We start from the raw sequence: 12,448 nt of genomic DNA on the forward strand, positions 1-12,448 counted from the left end.
CAGGCTTGATAAACAGACTCCAGAGGCTGGGGTTAGCTCAGGGTGTGTAGGTAGATTTTGTGGTTGTCTGGGGAACATCAGGACATGAGATGACTGCATCCTTGCTTCCTCCTGCATTTTTCAAGCTGCAGCCAGCAGAACAGAGAAGGGAGGCTGGTGCTTAGAAAAGGGAGCTAAGGCTTGTTCTCCTCAGGGCCTAGAGTGAAATTCTGGCTGTGGCACCACTGAAATTCTTCACTGGGCAAGTGTGAGTTGGGTGATTCAGCAGGGAGGTGGAAATGGGGGAAATGCAGCTGGTGAGGACAGGCAGAGGGTTCCTGTTCACAGCTCCATCCTCACCTCCAGCTCAGACACATCATCCTCTGGCAGCCCCAGGAGTGGTGGGGCAGTGCTTTGAGATCCTCTGGTGAGATGTGCTGGAGAGGGCAAAGGGCTGCACCCACCCAGCCACTTCTGCTCCTTTCTTTCACTAAACTCGTTGCTGTGACAGGAATAATTAACCACACAACAATTGGTGCTCTGGAGGTACATCCCTGCCTGCCCTGCCTGTGGGGGTTACAGCATTCAGGAGGAACCTGAGTTTGTGGGGTTTTTGAGCATCTCCTGAAAGGTGCAAGTTGGCTGAGCTGCTGTTGAGCTCTGAGGGAGCTGGGGGGTTCCTTGGGCAGGGCAGAACTGCCAGCAGGGGTGGCAATGTCACTGTCCCACAGCAGAGTGGGGACAAAACCTGGGGAGCAGCTGCTGCTTGAAGGATAAGAGAAAACCTCCCAGGTGTGGAGGATGGAGTAAGGAGCCTGTAAGGCAAGTTTCTGTGGTTGTGTGGGGGAGATGTGAGTGTTCTCTGTGCCTGTGTGCTGTGAGCTCAGGGATGCTCCCTGTGCATTGCCTGTGGGTTACCAGCATGCTTCAGGTGCTGCTGAAATCCTGTTGGAACCTCAAAGACAAGACACACTTAAAAAAAAAAAAAACAAAACACAAAAAAAAAAGCCCCCCAACCTAGAAGGGAAAAACGAGGCAGTTTTAAATCTTTTTAATTGTTTCCTTCTGAGCTGAGAAATCCAAAAGGCTCCAAGTGACGTTGCCTTGGTGCTATAAAAAGACATGATTTCAAGTGACAGCACAGCATCTCTCACCAGTTCTGTCTAGCCAAATGATGAATCTGGGAATTTCAGCTCTCCCCAGCCCCTCCCTGCCAGCAATCCCTCCGTGCAGCTGCAGAATGAGGCACAATCCAGCAGAAGGAGCTCCAGCTCTGCCCGTGGGGTGGACTGGAAGTCTTCACTCCTCCATCGATTCTTCCCTTTGTGCTTTGAGTTCTGCTCTCCACGCTGCCCAAAACTGCCTTGGGAAAGAACTTTTCTGCTTTCTTCTTGGTGAAGTGCAGTGGAGTTATGGCTTTGCATATTAAAAAAAATACCCCTCATGAGAGAATTTTGCAGCAAGTTCTGATGAGGGAGCAGAACAGAAGAATACCTGCCTGCCAGACTTTCCCCAGAGTTGCTCTTTCTTAGGAAGATGTGCAGATTAGGTGAATCTTGCCCTCCCAATTTCTGTTTTCCAGAACATGGTTATGTCCCAAAAAAATAAATAAAAAATGGAGAAGTCATTCTTGGGGCACCAAAGTGCTGTCTCACAGTTCCACAAGGAAATGCATTCTGGAATTCCCAGAGCACAGTGGTTTTATCTGCATGTCCCACTCACCTGGTGCATGTCCTTGAGATCCACAGGTTTGATCCTTCAGGGTGCTGGATAAATAAGAGAGATGTGAAACCTTCAGCTGCTCGTGCAGGTAGAACCAGCCAGGAGCTTTTGGCATTTATCCAGCCCAGATGTTGATGCCAGTAGCCCAGATGTTGATGCCACTAGCCCAGATCCACAGGGCCTCACTCAGCTGTGGGAAGAGCTGCTGAGGGAGGGGACAGGCTGTGCATGGGTGTGTTTCAAGCAAGGACAGACATTTTCCAGGAGTTTTGGGAAAGAGCTGGATGGGGTTTGGCAGTGATCTGGCCAGGGGAGTCTGCCCTTTTCCCTTTTGGAGAAGACAGACTGTGGATTCCATTCCTTGCAGTAACTCCATCACTGTCAGTGGACATCAGCCAGACTGTCCTTTCTCTGCTTCTTCAGCTTTCCAAGTGCACAGCATTTTGCTGATCCAGGAGGTTTCCTAGCATTTTGTATCATCATGAAAATACATTAGTTCACCCTCCTCACTTTGGTTTAGAGGCAGTAAAGAGCTCAGCCACAAAGCCATGGGACCAGGTCACTAAAGCAAGGTGGCTTTAAGGACTTCCAAATCCAAAACCAATTTCTGTGTCCCCCCCAGTAGCAGCTTTAGACCCACAGCTCTCCTGTTGCAGAACATGAGGAGTTTTGGTGGCACGAGGACTGTTTGCCTTTGAGGTAATTCCTGGTCAGTCTGAGAGCCAGAGCAGATTTATTTCCCAGCTTTAGCCATGTAAGGGACCTGTTACAGATCCTAACTTTCCCACAGATCCTAAAATTCATCACCAGTCTCTGCTGGGAAAATTTGCTACGGGCTGGTGGCCTCCAGGAGGAGGTTGGATGGACTCAAGGGCTGGAGTTTGTCCTCTCAGTTGGGCACACACTGGCCAGCCTGGAGGTGGGCAGCTCAGAGCAGAAGGGATGGGGAGAGTGGGCAGAGAGGAGCTCAGTGCCTGCCCTGGGGGATTCAGCCACACTGTGACTGAAATTCAAACTGTTCCTTGGAGGAATCTTGGAGGGGGGTGCAGAAGCTGTGCCAGGTTTCCTGCAGCTGCCCCTGGCCAGGTGTGACCCCAGCACAGCTCTGGGGCTGCCCTCAGCTCTGCAGGAGCTTGGGAGGACAGAGTAGAGAAGTAAAGATGAGTGAATATTCCAGCATGCAGGTACAGCACATCTCCAGGCGAGTTTGAAATGCTAATTGTGATGAATTCCTTAAAGATTAACGAGTGTGAATCTCAGAGCAGTTTTTGCCCACTGTGAGGAACCATCTTGGTCATTCTCTACAGTGGACAGAGAGCTGCACAAAATACAGTAAAGAAGGAGAAAATCAGAGAGGAGCAATCAGTTAGACACACTCCAGACATCTCCATTTGTTCTGAGCCAGCGGAGGAACCCTCTCCCCTAGAGACACAGCCTAGCTGCTGCCCCAGAGAGGTGCTGCCTGCCCAGCAGCGTGGTGAGCTCTGTGGGTGCCCTCGTGAGGCTGTCCCTGTGTGTCAGTGCCCGTCTGTGCCCGTGCCCGGCCAGCGCTGGTGTGTCTGTGTGTGGGAGGAGCCGCGTTGCTGTGCACACCTTGCTCTGGTACCTGGGTGCTAATCACCGTATTTTGCCTTCTCCAGCACCTTCCCAGCCGAGGATCTCAAAGTGTTTTACAAACATTAATTAATTTAGCTTCACCACCCTCCTGTGAGGTAGGTGGGGGATGCCATCCCGCTGTCCAGACGAGCTGCTCGGGGACAGTGGCCTGGCTGCTGTGGTTAAAGGCCCGGGGAGGCTCCAGCAGAAGGAAGAGCAGTTCTGCATGATCCAGAGATGGCCAGAGCTTACAGCAAGCTGCTCCACAGCCCTGCTCCTCTCTCCTTGCTGCAGTCACGGTTTCCAGCTGCCCCGAGGCTGAAGGAGGGGTTGTCCTTGTGGGGAAGGACATCCAGACCGTGTCACTGTGCCCCCTGGGCTGCGCTTTGGCGGTGACACGCTTCCCTTCTGTTCCACTTCAGTCACCCAGAGCCACCCTTTCCACACCATCCTTGACAGCAGGATGTCCAGAAGCCGTGAGGGCAGCATCCCCTCTCCCATTCTGAGCTGTGCTCACCCCAGTGGGAACTGAACATCCCAACCCTAAAAGCGTAGCCTTGCCAGTCCATCCATTGCCACCAGTTTGGATTGAGCAGAATCTGCCTTTTCTGCCTTGGGGCCGAAACCAGACTGGTGAATTGAGAACAAACCCTATGGGAAAGTCCTAAAGAAGGAGTAGGGCTTCTCCCAGAGCAGCCTGGCTCCGTTCCGTGCGGGAAGCGGGGCTTGGTGGGGCAGGGCTGTTCTCCAGGGAGCGCTGGGGGCTGGGAGGGGCAGCAGCAGCTCGGGCCAGGAGCTGCTCAGTCAGACTCGGGACGAGTTGGGCTCTCCTGGCCGGCCCAGGACTTTTCCATGAGTGCCCTCAGTCAGTGGATTGTGTGCCAGGCTGGGAGCTTTGCCCCAGGAGCTGAGAGCCCAGGCAGGCTGGCCAGCCCTGGCACGTCCTGGCGAGTGGGAGCCCGGCAGGAGGAGGATGAGGAGCATGACGAAGAACGGCGATCGACCCGGTTGCTCTTTGACTGATCTGTTTCTTTTTCCCCCCAATCATCGATGCAGGTGTGAGCTACTCCAAGTCGGTTCCTCCAGCCTACCCACCACCCCAGGATCCATTAAATCAGGGACAATACATGGTGACAGATGGCATATCCCAGTCCCAGGTCTTCGAGTTCACCGAACCCAGACGCAGCCAGGCACCATTCTGGCAAAACTTCAGCAGGTTAACACCATTCAAAAAATAATACCTAGAGAGATGGAGAATTTTAACTTAAAAAAGAACTAAAATTTAAAAAATAAAAATAAATAAAATTATATTTATAGATGGACCTTTTTTCGGAGAAGCACTGTTGCAACTAAATATATATACATATATATATGTATACACACATTTTAAAAATAATAATATATATACATATATGTATATATATAGAAGGACCAAAAACTTTTTTTTTTGTTGTTTTTGGGAAGTAATCTGCTACTAGATACTAGGAAGCACCAATGATTTCTAACCATGTGACCTGTTTTATTTTATTACTCCATTGGTTGGACATTTTTTGTCGTTGTTTTTGTTTTTGTTTTTTTTTCTCATTTCCATCCGAGTCGTCCTTGGCATCCCAGAACGCTTTCTCGCTTGTGTGACTCCATCATGGAACTCCTCATGGACTACATTGGTGTATATTTCCTTTGATTTTATTTATGGGGGGGGTGTGTTTTGTTTGGTTTTTTTTGGAGTGCTGGGAGGTTTTTGCTGCCTCTCCCTCCCTCCCTGTGCGTCCCTCCCTGTCCTGCATCCCCCGGTCTGACTCGTGCCTGTCTGGATGTGCTCCCCGTGCTCCCGCTCCGCTGCTCAGTATTTCTCTGGCTTTAACTGTTCTCTCGTGGGCAGGTGAAACCCAGCAGAAGGGCAAGCAGCTCTTTAGGAAGTGAGAGATGGGTTTTCCTCATTTTTTTTGCATTTTTTTTTAAGCACTTGTCTTTTTCTCAGCTCGGTGTGATTTGTTCACACTCGGAGTAAGACGGAGAAAAGAGAATCAGAGGCTTTTCTTCTTTTTGCTTTCTTTCTGTGGGCTTATCTTTGATTTATTTTCTTTTCAAGCTGAGACACTTGAAAAGCCCACTCCTATCTTTGTTTCCCATGCAAAGATAAAAGCTTAAAAACCAACGGCTTCATGCCTGTGTTGCAGAGAGGAAAATTGGCTCCGAGGCTCCGACAAGCCAAGTTTTCTGTCTTCAGGAACTAAGGTCCCATCCTTTGGCCAGGCTCAGCCTGCACAGCAGCCCCCAGCAGAGCCCTGGTTGCCATTTGCAGGAGCAGTGACCCCAAAACGAGGCCCCTGGCTGCTCTCAGTGCCCTCCCCACTCGGGTCCCCCCAAGCTCTGCCCCGTTTCAGTGCCAGGGTCCCAAGCCAGCCCTGAGCTGAGCCCTGAGCTCCCTCCTGCCAGGAGCTCTGGCTGTCACTGGCCATTGTGCCCGTGTCCTGTGCCCAGTCCCAGCCTGTGCTGCTCCAGTCCAGCCCCTCCGTGGCTCCAGGTCTCCTTCTCTCTCTTTTTCTCCCTCTGGAGAGTCACAGCTCTATTTTTAAAGACCCTTCCTATAATTTCAGCCTTAAGTGCATTTGTTTGCAAGTGGTTAAGCTTGTTAAACAGACCATTGTCAGGAGGAGGATTTTTATTTTTTTCCTAGGGCAAATGAGACTGTTTAACCAGATTTAGAAGATGAACTTGAAATCTTTGCAGAGCTATTCTGCAAACTCCTTTGAAAAAGTGGGATGAAGTGATTGATCATGGTATTTGTCATTTTCTGTGGAATCTGATCCACCACATAAGCACTCCAGGACAAAGAGTTTTTATTATTATTATTATTTTTTTTTTTTTTTTGCCCCTAAGAAATCCAAGTGAATGGGAAGAGCAGAGAGTGTGATTTCATTGTTTCCATGGAGCCTGTTTTATTTCAGGGCATATCACAAGGACGGCATTATTTTTATTTAAATCCAAAAAGAAAAAAATCCCTCTTATACTTTTGAATAATCTAGACACTCTCAATAACCAGCAAAGCCAGATTAGTGTTTTGGAGAGGAGGAGTGGCCCCTCTGTGACAGGCAAACACCCAGAATCCCAAATAGGAAGCAACCCAGTTTTATATCAGAAATTATTTTTATGCTCTTTTGTATCTTTGCATTTTTATGGCTAGATTTTAATATGGGGTACATAGCAAATATTGTTTTGTTCCTTTAACAGAATGGGTATTTAAAGCAGTGCATGAGATGGGTTTTGTCAGTTAACTGAAATGTTTTACTCTTTCTGTATGGCTGGAGAGAGGCAGAGAGAGAGAGAGAGAGAAAGAGAGAGAGAGATTCCAAAATGTTGTCAACATGATGAAAATTTCACTTACTCCTTTTGCCTTTTTAATTGCTTAGGGGAAAAAAAAAAAAAAAAAAAAAGAAAAACCAACCAAGTAACAAGCACATTAGTTAAGCCTGTTCATTTACTGTTTTGTGCCTCAGAGAGTGAGAATGAGACATCCATAATTTTTATGAGAAGATGCTTCCTAAATATTCAGCACTAGGAAAAAAGAAACACCACCGCCACACCATTATTTGCATCATAAATCAAGATCTGACAAGGCCACTTGTTGGACTGGCAGCTTCTTTGTTAAGTGGGAAGCCTGCAGGGACGAGGAGGGGCTTGGCTCCCGGGGGGCCCTCAAGAAAAGCTCTTGCCCTCCCTAAAATTGCCAAGGTGCTGCAGGAGATGGAGCTCTGGCACCAAGAAGAACCAGCACTGGGTGCCCTTGAGCCCCTTGAGCAGGGAGCAGGGCTGGAGCCCGTGTGAGCACACGGGGGTGACTTGACTGAGCATCTGGTACAGACTTTTTCAGGAGGAACCCACTTCCCATTCCATATGCAGAACAAAAAAAAAAAAAAAAAAAAAAAAGAAAAAAAAGAAAAGAGAGTTGTAACAAACTTACATGTTTACGGTATTTCTCTGGCTGAATCTATATATATATATAAATATATATATAAAAAATAAAAAGAAACCTCTTCCCTAGGTAAACAACATGCATTACCCTTAACCTAGACACTAGAACAGAGGATCTAAATTCAAGACTTTCGCCTCCCCACCCTCTCCAAAAAGTCAAACAAGAACCAACCTAGGTGCATCTAACAGTTGTAAATAGAAAATACTACATAGAGAAATATATTTGGAATTTGTTTCAGTTTCTGGATGGGCACCAGCCGTCCATTGCAATGTTATTGATAGTACACTGTGGTGCTTTGGGTTTCTGGTTTTGTTCTCTTTATGCTCTGTCATCTTTTCATTGCAGCTACATTTCAGGGAACATGTATATTTAGTAGCTATTGTAAGTTCTGCATGGCATCACCAAGCTTATTTTTCCTTAAGAAGAAAAGAAGAGTCTGTAGGAGCTTAAAGGCACTATGACGACAGGGACTTGTAGCAGAGAATTTAAAAAAAGAAAAAAAAAAAAAAAAAAGGTTTTTAAAATTCTAGTTTGAAGCCAAATACCGATATTTTAGTGCTTTTGGGGTTTTAACAGTAAGAGCAAAAAAAAAAAAAAAAAAAGAAAAAAAAAAAGAAAAAAAGGATTTTGGTAACCCAGCTGATCCGCACTTGCCAGTTTTATTATTTTGTTTATATTGGACTGTTTGACCCTGTCAAACAAGTGTCAAAGTTGTGTGTATAAAACAAACAAAAAAAGTGTTTAAAAAAAGTGTTGTAAAGACACTGAGCCTTATGAAAATATTTATGGAATTAAATAAAAAGAAGTGAAAAGGCATCTGAAGGCATTTTACATCATTTTCCTCAGAGCGGGGTCACCCTTCTCCCAAGGCTGAGCACGGGCTGGGGCTGCAGTGGCCACTGACAGTGCCACAAAAAAACCAGGATTGTGCTTGTCCCACGGTGCTGGGAATGATCACAGCTGGTGCTGGAATAATTGATAATGATGCTGGAAATAATCCCGGCCAGATCTCTCCTTTGCAGCGAGGACTTTCCTCTGTGCCCTGGCGGGGCGAGGAGTGGCCAAGGTTCTGTCCCACAGCTGAGGGAACCAGCCAGAGCAGCAAAAACCCACAAACCCCGAGGAGTGAAAACCCACAGCCCCCAGAACTCTGCTCTGAGAGGATGAGACAGAGGAGAGAGGCAAAGCTGCACAGAGAGCTCTGCACCCTGAGCAGCTTCAGCAGCTCAAACATCTCAGCTTCACATTCGCCTCCCGCTTCAGCAACGCCCCCAGCCCAGCTTTTGTCTCTTGCTTGCATTGCTTGCAGTGGGGAGGCTGTGCTGGGCCACCTCTCCAGGGGATGCTGGGCCACCTCTCCAGGGGATGCTGTGTCCCTCAGGAGTCCCTGCAGAGGAGGGAGCAGCTGCAGCTCGCCCAAAACGCAGCTGAGTGTGGAACCTCCCCTTGGAGAGCTCCTCTCCTGCCCACCGCTGGCTGTGCAGGCAGCAGAGTTATTTCCTGGCCAGCAGAGCTATTTCCTGGCCAGCAGAGCTATTTCCTGGCCGTCAGAGTTATTTATTTGCCATCAGAGTTATGTATTTGCCATCAGAGTTATTCCTTTGCCAGCATTTTGCACTCCCCAGCTTGGGGAAGGACGGGGAGCGCAGGATCCGCTCGGGGTGGGTGAGACACCCAAAGCAGGAGGAGCAGCCAGCAGCACCACTGGGGCTTCCCCAGCTCGAGAGCAGCCCCCTCCCTGCCCTGCAGCCTGCCCCCAGCCCAGCTTGCTTCTCCAGCAGTGGAAGAGCCCTCCATGGAATGCTGGTGGCCAACTTGTGTCTCCCCTGTGGGTTGGTTGGTTTCAGCTCTTCCACCCACCCCAGCATTCAGCTGCTCCCAACTTGGCTTGCATGAAACCAAAACCAAAACCAAAGAAACCCATTTCAAAGCCCCTTTCTCTCGTGGGGAGGGTCGGGGTGTGCTCCAGGGCAGGGTGGGCTCTGGGGTGAGGGATGTGTTTGGGACATGGCAGGAGTGTTTGTAAAGGGCTTTATGGCAAAGCCACCTCTGGGTTATCCCTGTGGTGTTACAGACCAGCTTTTCCTCTTGAAAGAATGAGATTTTCAATCTGGGTGATGCTGCAGGGATTGCACATCCCAATCCACACCAAAAAAATCCATTTTCTTGCTGCTCTGGAGCTAAGAAGCAGCATCCCAAAGCAGGTAATGCACCATCTGTGCTGGTTTACAAGGAACAGCTGAAGCTGCATGTGCTGGGGAGATGAAATGGGAATAACTGGCATTTTCAGAGTGTTTCCAAGCCCTGTCCACTGAGGGTTCAGCTGCTAAGGAAGGACAGGAGTTGCTAAAATACAAATATAATCCCCAAAGCTGCAGGTACAAATGGTAAAACTGTCTTTATTTGTCTGCACTTCCCACCTTTGCTACGGGAAAGAGGTAGAAGGGATTTCTGAAATGCTTTTAATGCTCACATCCTTTTTTCTTCCAGCTCTCTCCAGGCAAAATTCATCCTGGTGAAGATTTGCACCTTCTCCTGTCACAGCCACAGGAGTTTGTCACCTCTTGGAGGTTTGACAGATCTCTGTGCTCAGCCTTTTCCCCAGGCTGGAAATGGCTCAGAAGTTTTTCCTGTCCAAATTTCCCTCCCTGTCCAAAACCAGGGTGGCCTTTGTGTTGTCTGAGGGACAACAAAACAGCAATGAGACAGGGAGCTCTGGGCAGGATTTATTTTCCATCCAGGAGAGCAGGTTAACATAAAGAACAGGAAGATAAAGAACATTTATTTGTGTCTCATAAAGAAATCATCAGTGCTGCAAGCAGCAGATGTGACACTGCTGGCTGTAAATGACATTTTGGGGGGAGAGGAGGGGTGGGCACAGAGCTGGGGACACAAATAGGGCTGGACACAGAGCTGGGGACACCAAAAACTCTGGACAAACAGAGTTGGGGACACAAACAGGGCTGGACAAAGCAGGGGACACACAAAACTCTGGACACACAAAACTCTGGACACAAGCAGACCTTGATCACACACAGAGCTCTGCACACAGACCCAGAACACACCAAGAGCTTCTCCTTTATTCCTATTTCACAGCTGGATGGGAACAGAGACACATTTTTTGCCAGGATCTGTTTTTTCCACAACAAATCCTGCCACTAAATTCACTTATAAAAAACCTCTGAGAATCAGCTCCAAGGCACTCAGGGCTGCTTGCATGGAAGGCAGTGGAGTTAACTTCAGAAGAGAAGTTTCATTTTCTGCTTTTCATCTGGAGAAGCAATTACAGGATCTATTGGTGTATTTGCTTCTCTTCTTAGCTCACCTTTACAAAAGCTGCACAGCTTTTATTCAGGAAATCCTCAGAGGGTGTGGATGTGCATTCAAACCTCTGCAGGGTCACAGGAAATCAAAAAGCAGCTGCCCCTTGCCCAGAGCCTGGTTTGCCCTGGGTGGAAATGATTTAGGACTTAAGAGGTGCCTCATCCTAAATTCAGCAGTGCTTAAGTCTGGTTTTGCAGGGGCTGGGCCAAGAAGTGATTTACAGGAGTGGAGTCACTGCTGCTGTGTCACCAGGCCCTTTGTCACTGCTTTGTCACTGGAAGCTGGATAAAAGCAACGTGCCTTGGTTTAACCCCTCAGCAGCCAAACTGGCCATTTTCTGTGCCAAAAAAAAAAAAAAAAAAATAAATAAAAAAAATTATAAAAATAAAAAAGAGCAGCCTGACAGCACAAAGCTGAGGTGACAGGAAAGTGGGTGCTTTTTACAGAGGCTGGTTTTACACAGCCCTAAATCAGCAAAGGACAAGACAAGGAAATTGCACTGATAGTGCAATTGTCAACATCTCTGTCACTTGCTGCCTTATCTGTCCTGGGACCACGTTGTTTGTATTTTGTGATTGATTTTAGTTTATTTGTGATTTATTCTTTTGGGTGCCCATGGCCAGCTGCAGGGGGCTCTGGCAGTCCCAGGGGACACTCAGGTGACACAAACACCTGGGACAGTCCCCAAAACCCTCAGCTGGTGTCGTGGCCAGGGTGGGGCTGTGTGCACGGGGAGCAGGGAGGGTTTTTCCCTGTCCCCACCTGCCTTAAACCCCTCAGGCTGTTTTTGCAGGGGATGTGTGACCAGCACTCTGCTCTCCTCAAAGTTTGCCTCCCCCACAGATCCGGGGCAGCACGAGAGGAGCCCCTGGCCAGCCCTGCTGCTGCGCTGGTTCCACGCACTCCAGAGGAAATCCCGGATCTTTGGACCAGGAAAGGAGAGCAGGAGCACATTCAATAAATACCCCTAGCTGTGCTGGGAGCCTGGGGGGCTCTGACCCTGCAGGGGCTGCTCCTGTCCCCAGGGACTGAGCAGGACCCCCACAGCCCCCGTGCTGCTCCTGTGGATGCTGGGCAGGTGATGCTGCAGGGGCTGTGGCACCCCAGGTTTGTATCCCTGTGGAATTCTGCTTGGGGCAGGAGGAAGAGGATGGAAGATGGTCCTGATGTGATCCTGATGTGTCCCCCTGGTGTTCCCAGCGCTGCCAGGGGGGGCTGGGTGTGTTTCTCCTGTCTGGATGCACCATTAAACAGTTTGATTTTGCTGCCTGCTCACAGCTGAGTGGTTTCAGCCTCCAAAGGAGATCCCTGGTGGTGTGGGGGTGCCAGGGGGGTGACAACACTTCCCTGGAAAAGGGAAATGGGTGCTTGGATCCTCCCATCCACGCCTGCAGCTGGGACACGCTGATGACTTCCAGGCAGGGTGGCAGGGGCTGAGTTCTGCCAAACCAAAATTCCCCCCAGGGCTCATCCCAGTCCCCACAGACCCACTGGGGTGGCAGCAGGGTAATGGGGCTGGCTGGCACTTAGGGAATGACCAGTGCCCAAAATTGCAGAGCTGAGAGCATGAGAGAGAGAGAAAACCTGCTCAGCTCTGGGGTTTGCCCTGGCTCTGAAATTCTTCTTGCTTTTCATTGGGGATAAAGGGGGGAAAAGGCCTCAGTCCTGCAGCAAACACAAACAAAGGCTGATCCAAACTGCTGCAGAAACCCCAGTCTGAGTGTTTGAATTCCACCCTCACCCCAGCTAAAATCCCTCTGCCATTCCCAGGAGGAATTCCAAGAAAAGCTGCTCTGGAAGATGTTTCACTTCTGGGCTGGAAGGCTGAGGTGGTGTCAGGGTTTATCCTTG

General features: G+C 49.0%; 1 protein-coding gene across 12 annotated transcripts in view; it reads left to right on the forward strand.

Moving 5' to 3' along the window:
- ARHGEF9 (Cdc42 guanine nucleotide exchange factor 9) overlaps nt 1-8,089 on the forward strand; it is a 189,742-nt gene extending 181,653 nt beyond the window's left edge. For 6 of the 12 annotated variants that reach the window (XM_056491259.1, XM_056491261.1, XM_056491266.1 and 3 more), the window contains one exon: nt 4,354-8,089. In XM_056491259.1, coding sequence (XP_056347234.1) covers nt 4,354-4,535 — 182 coding nt within the window. In that variant the 3' untranslated portion in view covers nt 4,536-8,089. The remainder of the gene's footprint in view (nt 1-4,353) is intronic. The other 6 variants (XM_056491260.1, XM_056491264.1, XM_056491269.1 and 3 more) reach the window with 2 other exon arrangements.
- The last annotated feature ends 4,359 nt before the right edge of the window (nt 8,090-12,448 follow it).

Source organism: Oenanthe melanoleuca, chromosome 4A (genome assembly GCF_029582105.1).
Source record: "Oenanthe melanoleuca isolate GR-GAL-2019-014 chromosome 4A, OMel1.0, whole genome shotgun sequence".
NCBI classification, from domain to species: domain Eukaryota; kingdom Metazoa; phylum Chordata; class Aves; order Passeriformes; family Muscicapidae; genus Oenanthe; species Oenanthe melanoleuca.